This window comes from Ceratina calcarata, unplaced genomic scaffold (genome assembly GCF_001652005.2).
Source record: "Ceratina calcarata isolate Rehan_Ccalc_2016 unplaced genomic scaffold, ASM165200v1 scaffold568.2, whole genome shotgun sequence".
Lineage (NCBI taxonomy): Eukaryota > Metazoa > Arthropoda > Insecta > Hymenoptera > Apidae > Ceratina > Ceratina calcarata.
In genome coordinates this window covers 566,418-593,235 of record NW_017176883.1, presented here as the reverse complement: position 1 = coordinate 593,235, position 26,818 = coordinate 566,418, and the positions used below count along the sequence as shown (strand labels likewise).

Genomic DNA, 26,818 nt, shown 5'->3' with positions numbered 1-26,818 from the left:
TATGACAATGTACTACGTCGTACGTCGACCGCTCATTGACTTCTTGACTCTGTTCAACGGGAGTTCATCACGAGCACGTGGTCTTACATTACATATTACATGTTCCTCTTGTCAAGAAAATGAAATTTAGATAAGATAGCATTACCAAAACAACAAATACATGAAATCCCATATTGTATTTTCTTTATTTTTATTCGGAGATATTCATATTTTTAAATGTTCCGAGAATGAATGTATTACCCATGAAACTGAGGTGGCTTATGTTTGTATGTATGTAAAGTCTGGTGAAGTATTATTATAATGCAATAATGGTAAACATATGCATACATACATTATATACATTTTATACTGTATGTATTACAAAGTACAGTATTTGAACACGATTTATGCTGTCGCGCCGGTACAACGTTGTTCGTACTACATTATTCAAGTGAACAGATTGCTGCTGAAGATGTATAATAGGAGAATGAATTTAAAAAGACGTCACTCCGAACTTGAAGACCTAAATCCATACAAGGAGGAGATTTATCATTATACTTCACTTACTTCACTGGTTGGTTGAGCACCCTGGCGGTGGCATTGGATACTACGGGCTCGGCAGTGCTACGTGAGAAGTCGTGATTGCGATGGAGTAGTTTTATACCCTGTTTGGTCGCCGTTTCTCATTCGCGTTCAAATACGTTTAAAATTAGCACGTTTTTAGTGTACCCGCTGCCTCTACGCGGAAAGGGAACGCTCGCGGTCGCAGCCAACAGTATGTCACCTCAGCCTGCGGCAACGTTTTATTTGTTCGCGTTAACGTAACACGGGAAAAGAAGGTGTCGGGCGGGCAGGTTATCTTCTTTGTTCGAGAAAATCCTCGTCAGCGGGCAATGGCGCGGGAACGTCCCGTTCCGAAATCGGTGTGTGCATGGTGTAGGTGATGATCGGTGTTTGTACATGTGGCATGGTGTTTATAGCGAACAGGAAGATTCACGTTGCCCGCTGGATCGACCAGCTCGTCGGTTTTTGGATACGAACCGTGTCGTGAGCCGCCATGAGGCGCATTAGCGGTAAGCCAAACGCATACTTAGCCATCTTAAGCGATACTTTTTACATTTCTCCACCGATCACGTATCAAGGCATTGCGAAGGTCACTGTTTACGTTTATCAAGCGAGTGGCATCGCGGAGGATTTCACCCAGGAAAGATATGTACTACATTAGAACGTGATTCTTAACTTTACAAGGTTGCGCACGCGCTCGTTCACCGAGCTATTTGATAATAATTATTTAACATTCAGTTTTAATAACTATTCATGTCATGTTCAACTTAATTATTCACTCCTTACAGAATATCAATTATCGTTTCTGAATACACTTTGCTACACACATTCTTCATCTCGAGTATCAAACCGTTCTCACATCTCAAACTCAGTCGTTCGATTTTATAATCTATTCAAATGTTTGATTTTTCTACGATCACGATCGACTTAATAAAGGACCAAGATTCGCAATTGGTTAATGGATTTCTCTTTTAACGAATCTTTTCTATAGACCGAAATCGAACGATCGTTCTTATTTATACAATTATTTCAACACAGATGTGATATAGACTGAAGATTTGGAAAAATATTAGGCAGAATCAGAACAGTAAATCCTCAGGTGTTCTTACACCACAGGATTGTCGTAGCAAATAGTAAAGCTAGAAAGTGGAGTTGCTTGTAACTAGCAAACGTGTTTGAACCTTTCCCCTTCTGCTGCAAAGAGGCTGCCTGAACATTTTCTCGTTTGCAAACTATAAGATTCCTTCAGCGAAAGCCGAAAAATCCATCAATAATTACCATTCTTATAGTTACAATTCTCCTAGCATATGTGCAGTCTCGGGAAATCGATTCGTAATCATTTCATTCTCAATCGATAAATAATAGAGCGTTTTACTAGTACGGAATAACAACTTTGTTCATACATTGCTTTTTGCGTATTTACTAATGACACAAGATTATAAAAAGGTCAAGACCATAACGGATTAAGATTTATTGTTAGATAGAAGAACTGCTTCATAATTATTATTGTGTAATCTCACTAAGCGATCCACAACTAATTTCTCGTATAAGTCTTTATGCACGAGTTACTGATCGTCTACGTGTTTTATGCGGGCGTCTAAATTACTATCACCCGAACAAGAAAACTTACACGTGTATTAAATGAAACGTCCATACCATATCATTGTTTTAATACTTGATAAAGTGTCATGGAAGGGAATATGTCAAGAAATAAGAAGCTTAATTTTTAATAACAGGAAGGGAAGTATTAAAGTCATTTAATCATTTTTATACAGGTGTATATCTCTTTTTCCTGCCTTCGTCTATATTTTCTCTTTTACTAAAGACAAATGATTTACACAAGTATGTGTAGTGACTCATGCAATTAATCAAACGTTTCGTATGTGACTAGCAAAGCGAAGGAATATTTGTTTTGTTTTTCGAACGGGTAATCTTCTCTATTTGATAGCATACGTATGCGTATAATAACGAATGATTCGTAATAGTTTATCATTTATAATTGAGCTCACTGGGTATTAAGACAAAATTTTTTATTAGTCGTTTGATTAGTTACTGCTGTATAATTATTTCGCTACTTCGTAGATGAGACTCGTTCGGTTTGTGAAAAATTACGCTGCTATCGATTTCGATGGTTCATTATATATTAGCCATTCGATAAAAAAATTGACTGATTGGAGGGGAGAATGAAAAATGATTAGAAAGACTGAACTAGAGAGAAGCGGAGGACGGAGTAGGAGGGGTGAAAGCAGGAAGAGGTGGATGTGAAGGAAGAGTAAAATAAGAAAGGAATGAGAGGAGGTTGCATACAGCGGACGCTGGGTTCATCATACTTTTTCCACCTATGTTAAAAATTGTATATAAATTGTACATAAATTGCCACCGGTATGCACTTAATTTGATCAATGAATTATATATATTATCTGAATTCGTTTCGATATTTTCTACTATCATTTCTTATTAACTGATGCAAACTATGTTAAAAATTGGAATTGGGGCTATGTACAGTTCTTTTTGTAATTTTTGTTCATTTCATATAATTGCTTGTAAATTTTTTACTTATATTTGCATGTGCATATGATTGAGTTCGCGTATGGTTGATACGTAGATTGAAACTGCCATATGCTTTGTAAAAATTTGATCTGGTTACTTTATGCTACGTGCTATGTGCTGTACTTGAACCTGTACAAAAGATTTGATTTTATGAAGTATTTAGAATTCGCATACTGCGTATGTCATCGAAAATACGATTGTTCATTTCAAAAAAAGGGATGAGCACATACATCTGTTTGGATACTAATGTACAAAATAATTCGTAATACGAGGTAGAAACATTTCTTTAGAAAGCAGTGACTCTGCACATCCGAAGGAACTGTATGTTTATTTATTGAGATTGGCATGCGTATTATGTATGATATATCCTCTAATACAGTCAAGTGTGAAGAAACGAGTAGCAGATCTTTTAGGATGGCTTTCCATTCTGCTGTTTATTGAAGTTTATTTAAAAATTGATTTGAAATGAGTTGGGTTCGACTTCCTGTTAGGCGATGATGATATAATTGTCAGGAAATAATTATACGTATGTCAAAGATAGTTTTTATTAAGGATTTATTGGCTATACAGTCAATCCCAAAAGTTTATGTACCTTAGAAAAACGCATTTCCTATAATTAAAAAGAAATCAGACGTCAGAAGAACAATGCTAATAATAAATAGCTGACAGATTCTATGAATTTTTCTTCTAATTTCGATATTTAATGAGTTACGTATGATTATATGGGATTTTATTGATGTTGACAAAATCCGACTATCCCAGCGTCGAAACGGCGAACTTTTGGCAAAAAATTTCATTTTTCCTTAATTACTCCTAAACCGTTGAATATACGGGAAAATTGCATAGGACCTTTCTTGTAGAGGACGACGAGATCTACAATTTCTGTATAAAAGTTTGTTGCTAGCGTCAATAGTTTACGAGTTATTAACGAAAAACGAAAAAACAGTTTTTTGCAAATAACTCGTTAACACTCGACACTAGCGAAAAATTTTTACATGGAAATTGTAGATCTCGTCACCCTCTACAAGAAAGGTTATATGCAATTTTTTCGTATGTCCAACGGTTTGGGAGTTATTGGCCAAAAACGGAAATTTCGAAGAAATTGAAGGGATACCCCTTGGAAAAATCTCGGAAAAATTGAAAAATTTTTTTTGTCGTTTATTATTAGCAATGTTCTTCCGACGTCTGATTTCTTTTTAAAAAATGCGTTTCTAAAGTGCATAAACTGTTGGGATTGACTGTATAGCCAATACATCCTTAATTATGAAGTCACTATCCAACTCAGTCAGTTTACTCTCTTCATGAGACGTTTTACTTTTTCAATATAGGCGAATCTTGTAGCGTTAATAATAAATAGGTGAAAGAACAATGTTTTCCACTATTTCAGGATAATAAGCCGTCACCTGATCTGATCTGTTCGCCCCTGCTTTGTGAATGTTGTAATCAAGAACTACGTCTGGTTTTGTCTTTGTAACTGGCTCTTCTCGCGACCGCATAACAACGTAAGTTGTAGACGCTGTGTGGCATGCTAACAGCATCGACACATTTTCTCGCGCCTCCACACTTTAGACAGTTTAGGTGGTTGCTTCTTGCTGACCTTTTTTTTTTTACTTTCTTTAACGCAGCCGCGCTTACGGAACACTTTATCTATTTGTACAGATATTAAAGCTCTTATCGTCACACTTTGATACTAATCAGGTGCCGCTACGTCTAGCTTTTCGATTTCCATTTACCATCACACTTTCACCCCGAACGCGTAATCGAATGAAGCACTGAATACTGCTATATATTTAGTTTTATGTTACATTTATCTGCTTCATTTTCTGCGCGTACACACATAAAGGCTTATTTAGCTTTCATTGTCCCGAAGAGTGAAATACGATAGTACCGTCGACACAAATCACGTAGAGGAATGCAATGGACTTTAGACTGCAATCACTGATCAAACTTCAGCTTCTTTTCAAAATATATCTGCTTTATCTTCGCCTTATGTTGTATATTTCAGAATAATCAAGCTGCGGCCGTGGTTATACGCGGGGAAACTTTACACGATAAACCCATAAAGTGTGTAAAGCTAAATTAAGTCTTTGTGAAATGCCCGTGTACTCTCTCCGCGTACAATATGGTGCGTGGAAATATTTACATGAAACATCTGTCAATTTGAAGCTTGTATATTTACTGCGTGCCCGCCTCTCGCTTAAACGCTTTTCAGGATTTAAATAGCGCGCGCCGGAAGTCGAATCGTTCGATTCTTATTTATTTATCTCGGAGGAGGAACGGAGAGACCCTTGCGTCACAGAATCTTTTAATACACCCTAGACACGTAGCCGTTATAGAGCAATTGCGTTATGTGCAGCGCAATTAAAGGGACGAAACTCGTAGCAGAGTACATGTTCGATAGCCTGTCTTGAGCTTCGCTTGAATCTCGCTGCATAACGGTTAAAAAGCGTGCGAGGATCGGGTACTTTTTTAACGGTAGCTAAATATCAGACGCAGCAGCAGCGTACGAGTGGCATTGAAACGCCGCCGTGGCTATTTGCAGCACGATTGCTTTCGCTGATTTTTTTGCCAGCCTAGGTATAGGTTCCATGGGCTTGAAAGTGTAGGTAACACGAGATGATGCCACGTTACTCGAAACGTGGTGTACAATGTTGCCATAGTGTATCTTGTTTACACGAAAGCCGGTCGGTGAGCGTGGCAACGTTGCAAACCCTGTAGAATCTTGCTCTCGTTCATAGCCTTATTGAGGAACACCTGCATAGGACATATTGCTAAAATCACGTTTTCCTGCTAGCCTTAGCTTTTCTTCATTTCAACACGTCCGAAGACGAGCGTCATCAAATAATTATTCATTAGATTGCGCGTTAAAACTGTAAAAAAAAACGTTACACTGTAGTTTGAATTCTATTTAGTAGCGCCGTCTTATCAGGATACAGGTTTCTGACTAACGTCCTTTTTAAACGATATTTTCTTTAGCTACAAATAATGTGAAATTCCTGTTTGAACGCAGTGTATTCTTCTCGACGTTCTTAAGCTTTCTTAAGCCCGGGGTTGTTCCCTACTATTCATTATATTCTCATACATATCCGTCCCCTTTGGAGCTTGTTTCTTGCTCTCTCGTCTCGTATTCTTCCCTGCACTTGTCGCATTCAAACTCGTACGTCAATAACCCAGTCACTCCGCAAACCATGGGGACTCCTTGCATCCGCGGTTACTACATTTTTACCTGTACCTTTATTTCCCCCGTTGTCTTCAATGTAATAAAACAAATTTGTACGAATGCTTCGCGGAAGTACTTTACATAACTCGATCTCGAATACTTTCTGATATCTTTAAGATGTTTTATGCTTCACTCTCCATCATTTAATTATATATGTATGCGTAAAAGAAACTTTGTACGAAACTTATTGCTTTCAGTAATTTATTATGTATGTTGCGTTCTTCTTATTGAAGAGTTTGCATGCAACAAAAAGGAATTTATTGATCGTAATTGCTCGGTTCAACCCGTTCACGTCCGTCCTTGACAGGATGCACGTATCAGGATTATCAGATACGTTATGCAAATTGCTCCAGCTAATCACGAGATCGTCTTTTCCGTTTAGTCTCCAGTTGCAAGACATTCTTTCGCACTTCGACATTGATTTGTGTTTCAACCGCACCGCCGCCGTACGCATCGTCCTTCGATTAGAATTTCAGAAGCGATTGTCTTTGAAAATTTTATTTTTGGTAAGTCACTTCGATCGAGGTTCTTTATATGATATAGAGAAGCTTTAACTAATTACAAACGGGATGCGTATTTATCTTAGGGATAAAAACGTCCATTTATGTTTCGTAACGCGGTTAATGCTCGTTCTCTTATATTTCACTGTGTAGGAGGAGTCAAAGCTTGCACAAGACATTGAATACTTTTTTTATCGTACGACAGAAGTAAAGAATTATAGTTATGAAACGTGCGATCATTCATATTCATTTACATCGTCTAAAACAGTTTATAGTTGTCCTTATTCGTTTTTTATCTTGATATTAAATTAATTGTGTTTCTTAAGCATAGAATTACGAGGGATGGCTTCTAGCGTTTCTTCCTAGCGAGATAAACCCAGAGTCACAAGTAAACATACAGACCACTTACATTCATTGTTCTATTTAGGTCAATTGAATACGTTGCCATGTGCTCTTATACGCTTCTGCGTTCATCTTCAGTTTTTTTTTTATAGAGGCATATCGGTTCTATATCTTACGAGCTGAGCACAATGTAAGTGAAACGAGGTATTTTTGTAGGAAAAATGAAAAGGATTAGTTGGGGCTATTGAACCTCGGAGCCTACTGTTAAGTCTCGGATAGGAGAGATATTTGCATCGGCGTGAAGTTTAGCTGCTAATGATTTACGATGGCTAAGTAGTTTAAATGAACCAGGTTGAATTAACGTAACGAGGATGAACATTTTCTTGAGAACCGTCTCGCATTGCCTTTAGCGCATTTTCTTGTTAGCTCGGCGGTCGATTTTACTTTTCCTTTTCTGGCCACCGTTCACCGCTTGATTCCCTTTAACAGACCATCTTGATTTGTACAGCGTCGTCACGTCCAAGTTCAGTTTTTTATATCCGGTTCTTACAAAATAGTTAGTTACCTCATTCTGTTACCCATGTTTCGTACGCTTTACGGTATATATACTTATAGTACTCCTTTGAGAAACGTGAAGTCGTCGGGGCCGAGAAGTCACACTTCACCTGTAGGACTTTTTCACATTCACCGAAGGAACACTGTTCCTGTCTATTGGGATTTAGAGGCAGATCTGTTCCAGTTATTTCGCGATAGATAATATTCCGATTCTAAATCCGGCGCAAGATTTTTCTGATCAGGCGGTTTTAGGCATTTCCACGTGGAAAGTTGTTTCACGTGTCGCGTTTTTGGAAACCTACGCGTGCAAGTATAACCGGGGGCAGCCTACGCCGTTCTCCGGAAACTTGTTCACCCACCTTCGACCTCGCCTCTTTGCATTTGCTACACCAACGACCACGCCGGTGTCGCCAACCCGATGCCTGTACCCAACGCGAAACGTTTCTGACAGTCTTATCCGGTTATCTCCACCGTTTCGCGGACGCGCCATGTATCCCGCAAATCCGTTAAGAAGCTAGCGCTTACTTCGTTATATATCTGTTCATTGTTAATGAACGGAAGAGAGAACAAGAGTGACGCGTTTAACGTTCCCGCAACAAGTGAATTATATAACGACGACGAGATTATTTGAAGAAGTGGTCCAAGTTAATATCGCGGTCCAAAAGAGAAACGCTAAACGTTAGAACTGTAACTCTTTGAAACGTGACTTGAACAGTCGTTTCTTGTATCCACGATTTTCGCTCGATTATGCGTGGCACCGACGACGTTCAGATAGACCCGCGAACGTTTAATATTGTACGTAGTGAGACGCAAAGAGAGAGTTAATCGAAGTCGATATTTTAAAGTGCCTATGAACCGAGTGAATGCACGTCTATGTAAAAGCGAGACGAACCTGATTGACGGACGATAATAACTATCAAATACTACTAATAATAATAATAATAAAGCTGTGAAGAAGAAAGTTTATGCTGACTATACGTGTATCTGCATAAAACAAACTCAGTTCTACCATAAATGGCGATCACTGCTGTTACGAGCTGCCTGGGTCCCCCGCCCTTACCACCTGGCAAGCGCTTTCTGCAGAAGTCGTCGAAAAAATTGTCCTCCACTTATAGGAGCTTTCACGACCCGGCGGTCGAGGCTTGGATACCGTGCGGCGTTCTCGAAATGTCGAGGATGAAACTTCGTCCGCGGGAACGTGGCCCGGTGATTTGCACGATAAGCAACGGCAATTTGTTCAGAAGCCGGTCCGAGGGCAATCTGAGCGGGCGTAAAACGAACGCGGCATTATCCTCCACACCCCTTGATAAGTGCATCCAGGCGATTTATGGTAGCTGGAAGAATCTCATGCATCGTAAGTGCCGCGAGCCTCCTCCTCCTCCTCCCGGCTACACGGTCACAGTTCAAATTACACGGAATATATTTAACGAGCTTCTATTCTCTACTTTTATTATATCTGAAATCGGTTAGAATTATTTGTTACCCTATCACAGCACTTTAACAGTTATTCAAACTATGTGAAAGGTACATTCGAGATCTGACTAAATACTGGGCTTCAAGTGAATTTTACAGCTATGCTAACACTTGAAATTCTTCTTGGTTCCCACTCTGGCTCGATCAATATTAAAAACATTACTAGAATTAATATCATACGTTTCTTCCCATTTTTTAATACCAAATAAAGATTCGGCGTTACTTTATATAATATTTTCTTTCTTGTATATAGACTTTTATCATCGCAGATCATTTGCTTATTTTCCTTTACGTGACAATTTCGTGCTTTGTACAGCTTTATCTGTCTCACACAATAGCTTCTTTTAGTAATCGTGATACGTTTGCAAATGCAGCAAATCCTTATCTTATACGTGCCTGTATTGCTTTTAAAAATGCTGAGAATTTGTCGTGAGAGATAATGTTGATGAATTTAACGGTTGAATAATTTTTATTCAAACGCAGAATTCAGATTGAATTTTGTTCATGCAAATTATAATTAGCGCAGGCTATAATTAAATCAGTTATTTGATTTACAGCCAAAGCGATACGTGTAAATATTGATCGTAATTGTTTACGGTCGCCCATTGATTAGCGAAATTAATTAAGAGACCGGATAACATCAGTGGTACATGTATATTAGTTTCATGACACGAACAACATGTTACGTATCAAATGACACGTGTTGAATGCGAGTCACGAAAACGCCCACACTCTAGCCAGCTAGTTCTTTGATGGATTTAATTCCCGAGAGATCTCTAGCAATTTATCTGCGTGCTTTATTAACTCGAACAATTTATGTTCCGCCGTACGTTACGCCGCTAATTTTATTAGCGTCGAATGCTTCGGTTAAATGCACCTATTATATTATTGCCTGTGTGCATTTGTCTGCAATTTTATTCACGTAACAGCGTTAATCGATTCTTGTTTAAATAGCTGATTATTATCAACGCGTTTATGACTTCACGCTATCAGTTGCCTAAAGGTTCGCTTTTACGAACTTGGGTACGTATGCTTTTGGCTCAACTCCTTTGATTAAGCTTGCAACTAATTGCAAGGTAACGGTGTGATGTGTATTTGCGTAACACATTTCACATTCCTCGGTTGGATCCGTTATGAAATATTATAATTATTCTGCATCATTGGCTTGCTCGATGAATTGACGCTTGTGTCATCTAAGTTCAGATTACCGTCATGAATTATAAGTAGGAATAGCAGGAAGCATTCGCATAGTAAGCAGTCGTTGTGTAAGAAGTATGCACCGTAGAGAGAGAGAGAGAGAGAGAAAGAGTGGGGACCTTGGTAGTTGAGTTGAGAATCATTTAAATAATCTTCGTATCAACATTACAGATAAAATCATTTAGGAATAAAGAATGTTGAAATAAAAATGTACGTGTAAAAGTTTTCCGTATGGTGAACAGATACTTCAATTCGGTTATGAGCTGAAGGAGTGTCCTTTCACGATTTTCATTCGAATCTTGTTCTCAGAGGAGGATAAAAAAGTACCATAGAAAACAGGGTCTTAACGTTCTTACGCTTTCAAGTCTCTGTATTTACACAGCTAACGAATTTACACGGACACGCTGGCTTTGACCTTCTCTCTATCTTTTTTTTATTCGGCTTTTTATCTCCTTTCCTCGTGCTCTCTGTAATTTCGTGTCGAGCCTTCTTCACGCCTACGCACATCTTTTCTATACGCCTAAATTCCTCAGACGATTCTATAGAATGACATTAATTACTTCACCAAACAGTATGTCTTTTTTTGCCTTCAAAGGAATATCGTGCATCGTTATTTCTTAGTTGGGGAACGTGTTTCGCATTCTTGAGGAATTAAACATTTCTTTCAACTCCGGAAAAATATAAATTGTTGTTCTTCCCTGATTTCTTCTATTTTTATTTATTTCATATTTCACAAAATAGAAAAACATGATTTTTAATATGACGTCCATCATGATCCAAGAAAGGATGCATTAAATTTATCATGAGAATTAGTTAAAAACCGTTCAGTATTTCCAGTCTCTTTAATATAATTGAAAGGCGACTGGTAATATCAAAGTTTATTAATTACCAACATATATGCGCACGTATTGATAATTTATGCACGTGGCAAGACCATAAAATGCACGGATCGTTGCCGATGTAAGTACATAATTCGCAGTCAGATATCGACCTTGATTCAAACTTTTTACCCGTTGCCATAAATCTTGCACGCCTCGCGATAAAATACTTTTACTTCTGAAGTGTACATATTAACCGGAGCCAAATGAACGAAGCGAATAATGTAAGAGAGTAAGAGATGATGATGCGGAGGTATTAGGAATTCTTTCTCAAGGAAAAAATAACGTTGAAAATCAATTCAGATATGTGAGCTCATCGCTCGATAAAATAGTTAATAATAACCCGGGACATAAATATCTTAACGCTCTATATGTAATGTTTACCGTCGATAAATTAATAATACTTGTACAATTTTTATGAATTACATTTAAGTTCTACTCTGGAACTAAATTGACTGCGTGGTCTGGTTGGTCTTGTTGGGGTTTGACACAATTGTCTATTTGTAGAAGACAGAAGTTGAATTGTGAATCTGTATTAGAGGTAATCAGCTCTCGAGGGGGATGATAATCAAATAGGCGCATCAGAGCACCGAGTGACGTTTCATATCCTTCAGCGTTGATATCCTCGGTGGTGAAATAATACCTGCGCTTATTCCAGATCGCTGCTCTACATTCCTCAGTACGTATTGGCCTACTTTAATTATGCATCCAAGATGTAGACCGCCTCTGTTCACAGCTCTCAATACCTGTTACTCCCACAGCATCAAAAGTTTTGTAATATCACTGTACTCCGTGGAATTATTCAAACGCTCATTCATTCATTTTATTCGTAACACACTTTCATTCATCAAATGTAGAAATGCTAATCGATTTACTAGAATTAATTATATGAAGTATCGCGATCTTAATAAGGTCAAGTGTTATTTAATCAGTGGGAATTTTTATTCTACATGGAAACCCACGGTTTGTGAATAATTAATATCGAATGATGAATTAAGGAAGGGAATGTTAATTGCATGCGTAGTTGGCGGCATGAACCGGCCGTCCAAAGCTGTGACCCAGGCGAAGAAAGTGGCACCACCGGCTGTACCCGATGTATTTCGACATTCTGGCTCCTCGTTCGGTTCCGCTGGATACGCGAGCAGCGAAGATGGCTGTTTTCTACCCGGAAGTGGATCAGGCGGAACAACGGACGAGGGTTCTTACGGAGTACCATCTGGAAAGAGTCCGGGGCCTATTTTTACCCACCCCGGCTTCGCCTTCCCGTCAGCCGTCAGCAAATATGCTCATGCTGAGGATCAAGGTGCGAAATACTCTTTTTATGAGAAGAAGTCTGCGCCTCGTTCTCGCAGTTTCATTCTTGTACATTAAATTGACATCGATCAGTTCGTCGTCAAGGATAATAAAATGTAATTTCCGTGTGTGGTAATTGAATTACATTGAAAATAATGAATTTGTGATTATTCCTTTAAGGAATCGATATGACACAAAGTCCCGGAAGAGATAGCCCAGGAAGTTCAGGATCAGGATCCGGTTCCAGGCATTCTACAGCTTCGTTAGACTCAGGAAGAGCCTCTGGATATCATTTGGGTCCTAGAGGGCCTGGTGCGCTTGCCTCGTCCCCCAGGTGTTCTATAAGCTCGCTCGGTAGTCACCCAGACAGACCGGCAGATCTTGACGTTGTTCATGCTTGGCTGACCGAGCTCCAATTCGAGGAATACTTCCCATTGTTTGCTTCCGCTGGCTATGATCTCGCTACTATAACGCGTATGACTCCAGAAGATCTGACAGCGATAGGTACGTGTAACGAAATACACGTATCGGAAGACGTGAAAGATATTAAGAATGATCCCCGACAGAGCTCGTGTATCAACGTTGAACCTCTTGTGTATTTTCAGGTATAAAGAAGCCTAATCATAGGAAGCGCTTGAAAGCAGAGATAGATAATTTAAATATAGGCGACGGTTTGCCAGAGCATATTCCTGGCTCGTTAGAAGAGTGGCTCAGACTTCTACGGTTAGAAGAATATCTTGGTGCTCTTCATCAACAGGGTATGCGTTCGGTCGAAGATGTGACCACCCTCACATGGGAAGATCTTGAAGACATTGGTATCGTGCGTCTCGGTCATCAGAAAAAATTACTGTTAGCGATTAAAAGAGTTAAGGATATTCGTGCTGGTAAACGCATACAGCCTCTTGATCTCGCACGGCTGCCGCCGCATCCTGGACAAACCCAGGTAAATGAATATACCACGCAGGAATTTTATAATTCACGTTTCTCGTATTTTCAATTTGCTTCGGCTATATTTTCAGGACGTAGTTATTCAGCGAGGAGGCCCGGACTTGCCGTCGCCCGATGAGGATTGTTCCTCGCCTGTCTTGAGGTCTTTCCAGCGGGGAGGAAGCGACACGACTTCAGGGACTGTGTGGAGAAGTATGTACGCCGCGCTGCCAGCCGATTACAACATCGTTGGTCGGACTGGTTCACGAGGTAAATCTTTGGAAAGCTTGGAAGATGCGCCTCTTGGGTACCCTCCGTCGCCGGCACCTTCTGCGCACCCACAGCCGACCGAATGGCGTCCGCGCAGTTTCGAAGACGGTGATCTGACTCCTACAAATGATACTTCCACGGTGGACGCGGGTGGCGGAACTCTACCGCGACCGAGACATTGCCTTGTTCGTCCACGACCTGTAGCCAAGGTACGTGTACTCATTTGCATTGTCAGAGATTGTCGTGATCGTGAATGATGCATGATTCATTTCTCGTTGCAGGTTACCGCGACTCCAGGGCAATTCAAGTCATTGCCAAGAGATTTTGATAACAAATATCAACTAACTTATGGACTCGAGAGTAGTCCACATCTTCCGAAACGTTGTCCTCCGTCTCCTCCAAGACGCCAGAGTTCCAGAGACAACAGTGGACCTGTCGGGGGACCGGGTGTTGGCGATGTCGTAATAGATTGCAGCGGCCCGGTACCGACGGCTTCTTGCGAAGAGCACCATATACATCATCAGCATCATCATTTAATTCACCATCCTTCTCCGCCACCGCCCGCACCAGCACCAGTACCATCCACTCCGCCTCAAATGAATCGACCGCCTTCTTCGATGTCTCGTTCTTGGGGTAGCGTCAGCGTCAACGTTAACGAGGAACACGAATTGATAGCCACTCTTGCTCTGCAACATCGCAATGGCTCCGATGCCAGCTTCAAGGTATAGTTATTTGTATTTGCTATGTAGAAATTTAACTGACAAGATATATTTTTACATAAAAAGCTTGGATACTTTATTTGGTTAATAGAATTTTTTATGGATTATTATGTATCTTTTACGTGGTTAATATTGATCGTGTTATTTCAGTCAAGCTCCAGTACAGAATCAGACTCATTACCATTCGCAAATGAGAATGCTGGTACGATTAAACAGAGAGCAGCCCGTGCACAAGAATACACAAGCAGTAATACTGGCAGTAACATGCAGACTCATGGAATAAGTCATCATACTAGTGGCAGCGAGCCAGCGGATGTATTGAACGACATTGGAAACATGCTTGCGAACCTCACCGACGAACTCGATGCCATGCTCGAGGAAGAAAAACGACAAGGTTTAAATTCGTAATCATTGTTTCTTTTATCGAGACACTCCTTCCTTTTCCGAATCGTTGATTTTACGAATTACGAAAGCCGCGAATTTAGGAATAAAAATCGACAACAGACTATGACGTAAGATACAATAATTGATCTGCTCATACAGTTCGCAAGATTAAACAGAATGAACGTCGTAAAGAAAAGACGAGTATCAGCGCGAGACCTTCCAGTGAAAGATATTCGGCGTTGAACGAATGTTAAACTACTTTTTATCGTGTTGACGTACGACACAAGTTATATTACACACATAACAATATCCTGTTACGATTGTATAAATTAATTTAGTGGACTGTATTCCTCCACGCCATAATATCGAATTTTATTGGTTCTATATTTCATTTATTTTCTTTTCTTTTCCTCTTCGCATACGATAAAGTTTCTTATTTTTCTATCAGAATATTATGAGCTTATCATGAAGTTTCCAGAGATTTGAACGTTGCACAATTTTTGCATTTTGGAGTACTTATCGCAGTGCGTCTTTTTTATTTCAGTTACGTTTGTTATATCGAACGTATAACATTAAGACTACGGAGTTCGTAATGATTTATATTATACACTTTTTGATAACTGGATTTTTTACACGAATTATAACTATTCGAGGGAAAACTACATTAAGATAAAAGCGCAGATCTACTGAATAAGTATAATGAACATTTATGCCTTATGACAATAAGACTGCAAATAACGTCGGTGTAGTCTAGGTATCACGATGTACTTCACGTCACCCATTTTACCATCCGCATACCATGAAGACTGATTCTTTTTCTCTGGAAACTTCATCGTTCATCTACGTATATACATTCCATCTAGCGTATCTCCCCCCTTTTCCACTTCCGTCCTTTGCTAAAATGATAGCATATTAGATTGGGACCTTCATAACTGTTGGAACTGTTAGACATTTTGAGATTAGTACGATACAAAGAAGTATACTTCTGTATCCCTTCTCCAGAGTAAAAGTAAATCTTCCAGTAACGTCAAAGGAAAAGAAATTAATATTACTAAGTCAAGTTGTTTTGACGATGATGAAGCATAATTATATCTTTGACTATATTATGGTACAATTTCTATAAGAATTCGCGGATAGTTTATACGAGAAAAATTTACATCTTCCATCAACTAAACTTGTACGGTATGTTCTCGTGAGACTGAGAACATAAAACATTCGACTGCCAATTAAAATTTCAAGATTATACAGTTTAAATACAGAATCATATGCACTGTATGCCAATTAACATTTTATATTTATTATCCGTACTAATATAGTGACGTATACAACTCACTATTGTTATATGGTGCACAAGAATACGTGGAACGCCGAGTGTCCATGTGTATTAAATCAAAGTAATCGTCGTAGTAGAATCATGTCGATAAAAAGTGTTCAGGTTCTCCTCAAGTTTACACATTATACAGATCTGATTTTGAGAAACTTACGTATGTGTGAGTTTCGACATTCGTTAGGTTTCGTTTACAAACGTACGCCTCGTAAATGTATATACATTTATACATGACGATTCCAGATTGCCTGTGGGTGCTGCGTTAATGCGTTATTTATTTTTCAGATTTTAAATACTTTTAAGTCTGTGATCTTTAAGCCTGACATCCTGTAAATCGTGTTGCAATTTCGTATTTTGTTTCATACATAAACGAATGCATAAAAATTCTTAACATGTCTCAATTCGCGCAAGCCTGAAACCTGGAATTCTCGTATATGAATGTATATAAAATTTTGCACACGAAAGTTATTAAATCCTCCTCGTTTCTCATCGTACGAGGAGTACAAGTTGCTGTTTCTTTATAGTCTCGCGACTAAGAACATTGTTTTACGCAATTAAGATTAGTTACAGCTAATTCAGTCGAATTGCCGTTATTTTAATAATATTTTATTTTAGTCTTGATGTATGGTTCGTTGTACGTATGCAAAAACCAGTTACGCTATCATTATGAGGAAAGAAAAATGTGGTGTATGTATATACACACAAGATTTTGAAATACATAAAACTTAGGCTAATCAACTAAATATCGAGGCTACATTATTGTAGCCCACAGACTTGTTAACTACTGTAGGTATATATAGTAGATATACATATATCAGTTTAAGCAGTGTACTTAGGGAAACTGTTTTTGCGGTGCTGCGAATTTATCAGTTTATTATTATTTATTTTAATCCTTGTCTATACTGTGTGCTTACAGATGTACCAATTTTTAAGTTATATTTGCGTAACGAAAGGTAGCACAAGATTTTAATATTTTTATTTATACACGTATTTTATAAATTTGGCAACTTGACTTACTGTTCTGTTGAATGTTTGAAACATTTTATAAATTATTCAAAGAGACTCTTTTAAGCTCTCGTTTTATCCTATACGAAAATTTTTAGATCTTCCAAAGATCGATAAGAAGGTATTTAGGTTTTTATATTTATATATGACGAATAGTTGTTTTAGTTGTAGACGCAGAACGTTCAGTCAATTATGTGTTTCTGACAATTATGTAAATGATATATTACTGACGAAAATATTGATATACCTTATACGATTTCAAATCATGCATGCCATTCTGCTTGAGCAATTCGCAAATAATCGAGTAAAACGATCAGTAAAAAAATGAGAGATGTGAAATAACAAACATTTAATTGCTACCTATATAACGTAAATAGTAAATGTCAGTAGAAAACGAAAGATCTTATGCTAAACAGTGACGTGATAGATCAGCCATAGCCAATATGCAAATTTGCGAATACAATAAAGGGTAACGCACACTGCCGTTTTTTATGAGCCGTTTTAAATGAATCAAGAAGTTCTGCGTATTTTACAAAATAATCTGCGGATAAGAGACGTTTAAGCATTAAATGCGAATTACCGGTTTTATTTAATATTTAATCGGAGCTCGGAGTTTCCGATTAAAAAAAAGTATTATGAACAATTCCAGTGGCATTTCGATGGTACTATTTTAAGTAGAATATTTAAAGACGAGGATCTGATGATACAAGGTCCAGTGAAAAAAAAGGGAGAATGTCATAATGTAAAAAGGACAGTAAAATATGTTTTGATGTTATTACGGATGGTTAGACGGATAAAATTATTATTTTTAAATAAAAGAAACAGCTATGCAAACGAACTAAGTTTATTTAAAATGCTTTTAATCTTCAGCTCGGTGTAAAGGAAATAATATCTATAAATTAAGCACGTAAAATAAACCTAAGACGTTTACTGCAAGTAACACGTTCGACTAATTAATAAAACTGTGTACCGAAATAAATGCTTTGAAACAGTTGATGGCATTCTTAAACTAGGCCAACTATACCATTTAAGTACTATTCTTAAGCCACTGTTCTCTTTTCTCATTTATCAATGTAGTAACATTAAATGGTTTTAAATCCTTGGCAAGTTTTAAGCAGCTAATGCAGAATTCCTGAAGACATTGCTTCTACGTGGTATATACATATTATACATATATAAATATTATATGAATGCAAATATTAAATATAAATATAGATATATGAACGTATTTATATTTATGTATTTGCATTAAATTAGTCATAGTTTTTGTACAAACGTATGCGTCGCTGCGGTTTCGTTCAGCGAATCAAATACCCGCCTAATTGCATTTTAGGAGTCCTCGAGACCCTCTCCTACTATCTGTATTTGTTTAAATGCACGTTAAATACATTACTTGGTTTATCGAATATGATGAAAGAGATAATTAAATAAAACTCAATTGACAAACTCTCATTTGCATTTCAATGTGCCAACCAACGTCTCCTTATTAGTTGTTCATTTTTACTCCGTTCATTATTCGGACAAGCATCTTCCCAAGCAGAAAATTAAAATAACTCTCACTTACCTCTCATTACACAGTCGGGGTCGCCGGTGACACAGTCGCCGTTGCATGTTGCACTCCCTTTTAAATCCTCACGAGAATCCCGTCATCTCATTCTCCTACCAATCACAATCGAGCTCCACACGCATATTTGTCATCCCTCGTTATGTTTCTTCTAAGATTCCATTTTTCTGTACTAGGCAGTTTTACGTAGTAAAAGATTCTTTAAGATTTTATTTATGTTTTAATAGTCTTCTGCAAAGAAGGTGTGAACGATACGAGACTTATTCGCTTTCAGTTAGAACCGAGAGATGATTGGTGCCCTCATTCGCTCGAGTTCTATACTCAGCAGCACGAGTGCGCTCGCGAATCCTTTGGATTTTGTTCACGGCAAGCTTTACCTAGTGGAGCCGCTATCGCGGTTCGGGATGTGTCGTTTTTAGAGACGTTTCTTTCGAAACTGTGGTGCGCGTCGCGACCTAATTTTTCCTTGTTTTTATCCGCAAACATTAGTGGGAGTCTGTGGAGAAATGTGGAAAGTGATATTTATTTAAGCGTGTCGGATGTGACCAGTTCGCCCGGGGCGTTAATTAACCAGTGCAACTTGTGACCGTGCGTGATTCTGAGGTAGAGGATTCATAGCTTCTTTCTACTCGACTGCCTTCCATTACTATTTAGTAGTTGCGACAAGTTGCCACGAGATCGTTTCGTGTGATTGCCCTTTTCCTCGAAGGATCCCAAGGATCGGCGGAACAAGGATGCTTCGAAAATTGGGTTAAAAGGTTACCAATCCTCTTATTGTCTTCACCACGAAAGTGTTAAAAGCGTCACCGATCGTGGTTTCTTGGATACACGCACGCATGCATTCACTATTGTATCAACGTTGTTCACTAATTTTTTACTCGTCGATTCACGAGACCATATTTCATTGCTTTCGATAATTCTAAAGAACGTAAATCTATTTCAAACATTTATTCAAGCTCCGTGTTTTCCACGTCTTACTAAATAAAATCAGTTGCTCAGTTGTCAGTCGTTGAAAGCAGTAATCTTAAGAGACCAACGAGATTTACAAGGAAGCAACGTCAAGTGAATAATAGCTGGAGAGTACCGCTTGTTAATGCGAGTCGTACATTAGAAAGTGTAAAGATTTTCAATTTTTTATTATCAAAGATAACTTTCGAATCAAAGTCGTCGTACCTACCGTCGGGTCACGTGAATTCATCGCGTGGAGATGTAGAAACACACAAACACGCGAGAAGTACCGTTTCTCAAAACGGTCGGCCGCGAGTGCGACGATAATTTGCAACGTAAACGTTCCCATACAGTTACTTTCAGGTCGGTTTCGAAGTTTCATCGTCGATGCTTATCGCGGAGAGAATTTTTATACTCAATTATACATCGTAGAAATCTTAATACTCTCCTATAACACTTGCATAAAGAAATTCAGATCTGACTTCAGTTCGCTCGACTGCCAGTGGAAATGTCGAAAATGAGGACGAACGATCTTAAATTATTTTTTATTCATCTTGCGTACGAAGAAGTCTCATCTAAAAATAATTCTTTAGAATTTTAAGATCCAATCCTTCACGAATGATAAACTAACGAGTTTTATTCCTACATTCAGTCTCGGATAAACTTGTACTTTGTTTTTTGTAAATACAGTCATTGCATTTTCCAAGATTCACGCGCGGTATGAATTAAAAGTAAGATTGACAAATGAATCAGCGTCACGTTCTGTTCCCTAAATATTTAATTACAAGCTTTAATCCCGCGGTGGAATCGATTTCGCGACGATTATTTTGGTCAATTGAATCGCACGTTATGCTCGTGGTTTCTTGCGCGACTAGGCATCGTCATAAATGAACGTGAACTTTGCGCGAACGTATCTTCCGGGGGACAAAAGAAAGAAAAAATACTGATTGTTCGCGCAAAGGAACGTCTATTGTGACTGGGACTTGTTTATTCGCTTTCTCTTGAAATCATTAAAGGCAGCATTGTAAAGCAATGTAAATGTTTGTAACATAACAGGTATTCACGTACATTTCGACGCTAGCGACGATACGCAGGATGACACAGCTCTTTATCGTCGATTATGAAATCGAGAGAGGTTGAACGGTGACAGAATATCGGTGCATTGAAATAGATACTGAGGTTTGTTCCTCTTTAATCTCGCCGGGGAAAATTACGTAATTCGCAGAGTAAAGCGAGCAACAAGCGACGAGAATTTTTAATCAAAGGCGACCGGCGGAAACGCGTTAAAGAAAAATAAGAATAGAGGTGACGCTGTCAGAGGAAAACAGACATCGAAGCGAGTAATGCATTAAAGCAAAAAGAAAAAAAGCGTACGCTTTGTCGTATATTCACTGACGGCGAGCGCCGGAATCGCGAGGGAGGACTCGAATAGTTGAAAGCGAGGGAACAGAGAAGATGTTTATAGAACAACAATGAAGACAGAGGCAGAAAAGGGGGATTCACATCTCTGCCGTCAAGTAGGGGAGCGAAAATTAGTGGATCGCGATACAGCGAGGGTGTGCACGAAAAGTAACGCGAGGGAAGAGGAGTACAAAACGACCGAAAGGTAAAAGAGAAACGACAGAGGAAAGAAAAAACCGTGCCGCATACGTAACGAATGAAAAGAGGAATACGTAGTAGAGGAGTACTCGATCGAAACAGAGGAAAGAGAAAGGCGCGCCGCGTAAAAGGGAACGATAAACGTTTGGCGGGAAGCCGGTCGGAAAAAAGAACGGGAAGGTGTCCGGAGAGGAAGGCGAACGACGAAGTTTCGGATTAAGTGCAATAGAGAAAGAGAAAGAGAGAGAGACTGAGAGAACGAAGGAAAGAATAGGAGCGCTGGAGTCCGATGTTCAGAATCGGACGATGGCCGGGGCTCTGTCCGAGAATGCCCCGAGGCCTGTTAGTGTTGTTGCGGTAGGCGGTGTGGCTGCTGATGACGCGAGGAACGACCAACCCATCAGACCGCAGGTATGTGTGTAGTATCATCAGTCGTCCCAATATCGTCCCTCTCATGACCAAATTCATGATCGTGAAAAGTTTCGATCGATTATACTCATGTTGAATGCAGCTTTCAAGTGTTCGAAATTTCAGAAATTCTCAGAATTGAGATGTTCATCTCACTGTTAGTTAGAAACGAGGCTTTTCGGGAACTCTGAAACCAGGCCCCATTCTCCTATAGTCCCCTGGCTTCAACCGAGGAATGACAAAGATTTTGATTTTGATGGAATTCCTAGGAATCACGGGACAATGGACGTTCTTTCACTTCTACGGAGGCGCAAACGGAACTCCCGCTGCAAAGTGGTCCAGAGGCTCGGAGGAGAGAGAGGCGGAGGCGCAGACATTGCCGTCGGGGCACGGGATGGTACTCCATGCCACCATCTTATCCTGGGATATCAGCGGGATGCCAGGCTTCCTCGACTGCGCCTGGGGTACCACTGGTCGCTCCCACCAGAGGAATTTTGCATCCACCGCCGCCTCACTTAGGCCTCAGGGGCCTTAGTCTCGGTCTACCGTTTCCGGTCTCGACCAGCGTTTCTGCTTTCGGCCGGTAAATATACATTATATATACAGAACACGCGGTTAATTCGATCAGATAAGCTTTGAGATCATGTATGATCAAACGATTCACGAATGCAGTATTCATCGATTAGCTCCAGTCTTTTATCTCCAACAATTTCCTAGTCGTCCAATGAATTATGATCCGACTGTTCATAAAAACAGGATTCAACATTTTCCTTTGCAAATTAGACGATCATCGTATCGCGTTTGTATAATTTGAAGGATTTCTCCCAGTTCTGTTTCACTGCTATAAACGCAAGGATACACGTGATATCGATAAATTCGTAACGAACAAAACGTTTGTCATCGACGTACTGTACATCTGCGGTAACGAGACAGACCCGGCAGAATCACTGTGCAACCGTTTGTGCCATACGTGTCAGTGGGTCATTCCAACGGTTTGCTCTTGTGTCTCGTAGGGATGCGGTTCCGAAGCAGTGCTGCGGCCTTGGTTCCCCTCCTGTGCGTTGGTCCATATTGGGCGTCGGCGTGGTGGGCCTGGTGTGCGCGGGTGCCGGCGCTCTGCTGGGGGCTCTTAGGGCCTCGGGTCGCGATCACATCGCCGTCGCACTACTTATGATCGGTAAGAGATTCACTTCATCCTATCGTCTTATGATGACAGAGATAAATTATAGTTCAGAGCTTGTCACGTACTCGGTATATTCGTGTGCACGTCATGCTCTTAGTGTGACTAGTTTGGGGACGATCATGCATTGACGGAAGCTTTAAATACACGTGAAAGAATTTTCTATGCGAATTTCATATTATAAAAGGAATTTAGCTTTCTATAAACCTGCAATCGAATTGATTGCGAACCGAAAGCGACAGGCCAAGTCGCGAACGTTATAAAATATAGGAAGAGCACGGTTGAAGGAAAAAAAGAAGTGGGATATTAAAGGGTTGGGTGCATTGGACTGAGAAATAAATTATGAAATACGGGGCAGCGGAGCAATGAAGAAACCGCGTGGTCGGCCAGATTGGTCGATCATGGTGCTACGAAAGAAGGGGCACCGAGCTCGCAACGATTACTTTCTAAACGTGAACATGTAACCTGCGACCTGCATAGAATGCCTCTCACAATGGGTGAACGTACTAATCTACAGAGATTGGCGTCGTACGCCTACACGTGGTGGGAACGTGAGATTCAGGCACGGAGGGCTTTGAATTAGCGATGACAAGTGTACGGATCGGGGATTCAAATTCCGAGGCGATTTATTAAATATAGAAGAATTCTAAACTGATCGACTCGATTTACTAGAGTTCATCTCATATACGATTGTCCTGAATAGATGGACGCTTAGATTGAATATCGTGAAAGTGTTGAGCTGATTTCACAGGATTCTGCTGGAACAATAATGCTAAATTACTTACTTTCTTCGATTCAATGGTTTTAACGAACCGTAAAATTCAATGGGTATATATTAAATGTAAATACTTGTACATATATTAAACCGCGTTCAGTTTCTTGTTACGCGCTGCCGTTTTCTCGCGATGCAATGGAATTCAAAATGAGCCTGTTATTACAGGAGAGAAGGTCATACGCGAAAGAATTTAATTGGTAGGTGAATACATATCGTACGTACGTACGACGATAAGAAAGTAGTTTAAATAATACACTAAGTAATATCGTACTCGTTTTATGAGTAATTATCTTACTTTAATATTGGTTACCAGTGTGAAACGTTTGGACCGATAGCTTAATTTCGTGTAGACGTCGGTAAAAGTTAGCGATTCCGAATGGAAAAAGTTACGAACGAAAATGTGGAACGATAGGATCGTAGTTTAATTTAAAAAGTAACAAGAATTACGGTGAAACGAGTGAAAAGATCGTCGCCGATGCACGAAAGGGAAGCGCGAATGGGTGTGGAACCGCGAAAGCTTGTGCGATTCGTTTCCTTGAAGGAAGTTTTCTCAGCTCTCACTATTCTCACATACTGCCGTTCGTGAGAACACGCGACAATGCTTAACGATTCCGTCATCCTTGCTCTGCTCGCCTGTTGCATTTCACTCAACTTCTCATACGTTTTTATTCTAAGAAAATATCTGATCTATCATAAATGTCTACCTCTTCGTCAAGAGATTTCGGATTAAAACTCCGAGCTACGAGACCTGTTCGTTAGGAAATATCTAAACACGTGAATTAAAATGAACATGAAAATGAAAAGTAATCGCGTTACGTGTATTCTAACACACGCGTATGTGCTCTGTTTCAGGTATAGGAGTGGTTCTAGTAACCGTGAGCGCCGTAGCGTGGCGAGTGACCAGCCGAGAAAATTGCGGCAGTTTTTTTGGTTTCACAGGGATCTCAAGCAGGATACCGCCAGCGAGGCCGATTCATCCTTACGCTGCCATGATTTATCCGGAGTTTCAATTTAGAACACCGCCACCGAGCTATCAAGTGAGGCTCGACAAATATTTTCCATCATTTCTCGCGTATTTTTCACAGCTCCTCCGACTATTCGTCTTCGTTTCAATAATTAAATCATCTAATATTTACTCTTCGTTCTTCACTCGCGGAAAATGCGACGATGGAAAATTGGAATGCAATCGGGCTTGATTTTAGGCGAGCATGCAAGAGTACAGGCTGCGACTGCTGCTTCTGGATCGGCTACAGCCGACGTCCTCGCCACCGCCAACTTATAGGTCGAACGCTGGTAGCATTGTGTCTCCCGGCACCGCTAGAGAAAGCAGACCGCCAAGCTATTGCGCCAGATCGGACGTTGCATCAAATGCGAACGTCGCGCCGTCGAAGAAGGACGCGAACTTGGTCAGGATCGTTCAGACCGAATCGGAGCCCGTAATCCTCAGCGGGGACCAAACGCCTCCGATCGCCGCTGTCGAAGTGCTCGCGCATCTCTGACTCATTCCCATCTTCTCTTGTAATTATAGTACTCTTTCTTTAAAGTATTAACACGTCGTGTAAGCGCGTTATACTTCCGTGCAATATACATTAATGTTTTAGAGATCTGTTCATTCCGAAGAAAAGTCAAGATCTTTTCGATTATCATCTTGTATATAACAATGTTAAGATTGTCGTTTCGCATTTTCTTTTTATTCTTTTCCATTTGTACAATACTCGCGTTAATAGACGAGATTACGTGCGTTGCGAATGTTGAGATTAAAACGTATCGACGATGTATATTCTTCATGTGCCGGTATAGAAACTTTTAAGGTCTTCCTCTCGTTCATGCGTGATCCTGTAAAATAGGGGAAATAGGATATTCGAGGAAGTTGTATAGATACGTCGCTACTCTGCGACGGGTTAGACGTTCACGATATGTATTCAACTATCTATTTCGTATTGCTTCAAAAGACGATAACATAGTATATAAAACGCCTTCGTGGCGTTCCATTGAGATTGTTCGATGGTAGTATTAACAATGACGAAATGTCGTTTCTTTCCATCGAATCGTAAGATGGTTTTAACGTATTTTCCAAATTCACTTCGTACGTGTAGTGACATTAACGAAGCGTGTACATATACGTATATGCGCTGAAGCTGCATGAATTTATGCGGATTACCGTGAAACGTAGCTGCAGATAAATGATGCAGCTTTGAAGATAACAGTGTTGTTGCCGCAAGCTTTAACGCCATACGGGGATATTTACTACTCGCTTTATTATTGCGATTTCACGTGCATAGAGAACGTGCCGCGAAAGGTCGGGCAAGAAAGGATCTTGTGGATTACGTACAATATGTGTACACATACATATTTTTGTAGTTATCATTTCGTGGTTGAAAAAAGTATGTATGTATCGCGCGTTACAGTACTGTCGGCTTTTATATACAGTAATAACACAACGTTTTCTAAATTGATGAATCATAGTTCTCGCAACTCGGTGGTGGTTTCTTTCATCGAGGTACGAACGGCTCACTGGATTCCGGACTCGCTTCGCAAATACGCATAAGAAATGTTACACGTTCTCTCTCTCTTTCTCTAATGCTTCCTGTGAGTCGATGAAATTCGTAAATAAGACAATAACTTCGCAGACTTGCAATAAATAATTTAATTCTTTTTAATTCTTTTTTTAGTATTCCTTAGAGGATTTCATAAATAATTTCCAACAGTGTAGCTTATTCTATTTTAAATATTTATACTCGAGCTAAACGCGAACACTGACATTTTTTAAAAATGAATCGTATTCATTTACGAGATACTGTTGTAGTTCATTCAATATGAATGTAACATTAGTCCTGTAGTGTCTACTGAATATTTAACTTGTTTTATAGACCGTACGATTAGCGATTACTGTATGTAGAATGCCGACACAGATCAGTATATTGTATAGAATTGTGTAGGGGTAGTAAATATATACAACTAGAGAGCAAGAATTTCGAAAGGCGGCCTTAACCAAACTCGCAATGATTCGTGATACATGAGAATAGATTAACTAAAAGTCATTATTCGAACGAGTATATTGTTCCTCTATATTATTGTAGAACAATTTGTATATACATAAGAACAAATATATTTATCTGACGTAAATGATCGCGTTTTTTTTTTAAGTCATGTTTCGGGTT

General features: G+C 39.5%; 2 protein-coding genes across 5 annotated transcripts; both read left to right on the top strand.

Moving 5' to 3' along the window:
• Positions 1-93: 93 nt before the first annotated feature.
• Positions 94-18,635, top strand: ckn (CRK like proto-oncogene, adaptor protein). Of its 4 annotated transcripts, XM_018032019.2 has the most exons (8): positions 94-1,052; positions 4,481-4,595; positions 12,283-12,561; positions 12,732-13,055; positions 13,157-13,494; positions 13,571-13,957; positions 14,030-14,470; positions 14,618-18,635. In XM_018032019.2, the coding sequence occupies exons 3-8, from the start codon at positions 12,291-12,293 to the stop codon at positions 14,873-14,875; spliced, it is 2,019 nt and encodes a 672-aa protein (XP_017887508.1). In that variant the 5' UTR covers positions 94-1,052; positions 4,481-4,595; positions 12,283-12,290; the 3' UTR covers positions 14,876-18,635. The 4 variants fall into 4 exon arrangements, with proteins under 4 accessions (XP_017887508.1, XP_017887507.1, XP_026673001.1 ...); XM_018032018.2 differs by lacking the exon at positions 4,481-4,595; XM_026817200.1 differs by lacking the exons at positions 94-1,052; positions 4,481-4,595 and adding an exon at positions 4,611-9,064.
• Positions 18,636-19,030: 395 nt separating this feature from the next.
• Positions 19,031-26,366, top strand: LOC108629369 (uncharacterized). Its single transcript, XM_018032001.2, has 6 exons — positions 19,031-19,505; positions 20,752-21,705; positions 21,972-22,285; positions 22,716-22,879; positions 24,510-24,694; positions 24,860-26,366. Exons 2-6 carry the CDS (start codon positions 21,601-21,603, stop codon positions 25,154-25,156), a joined length of 1,065 nt encoding a protein of 354 aa, XP_017887490.1. The 5' UTR covers positions 19,031-19,505; positions 20,752-21,600; the 3' UTR covers positions 25,157-26,366.
• The last annotated feature ends 452 nt before the right edge of the window (positions 26,367-26,818 follow it).

Excerpts from the sequence above, each read along its gene's own strand:
- ckn (XM_026817200.1), top strand. The coding sequence starts at position 8,725 with ATGGCGATCACTGCTGTTACGAGCTGCCTGGGTCCCCCGCCCTTACCA. Across the intron at positions 9,065-12,282 it reads CTGGAAGAATCTCATGCATC|TTGGCGGCATGAACCGGCCG; the intron begins GTAAGTGCCGCG and ends TTGCATGCGTAG. Across the intron at positions 14,471-14,617 it reads GCTCCGATGCCAGCTTCAAG|TCAAGCTCCAGTACAGAATC; the intron begins GTATAGTTATTT and ends GTGTTATTTCAG.
- LOC108629369 (XM_018032001.2), top strand. The coding sequence starts at position 21,601 with ATGGCCGGGGCTCTGTCCGAGAATGCCCCGAGGCCTGTTAGTGTTGTT. Across the intron at positions 22,880-24,509 it reads CGTCGCACTACTTATGATCG|GTATAGGAGTGGTTCTAGTA; the intron begins GTAAGAGATTCA and ends GCTCTGTTTCAG. Across the intron at positions 24,695-24,859 it reads CACCGCCACCGAGCTATCAA|GCGAGCATGCAAGAGTACAG; the intron begins GTGAGGCTCGAC and ends GCTTGATTTTAG.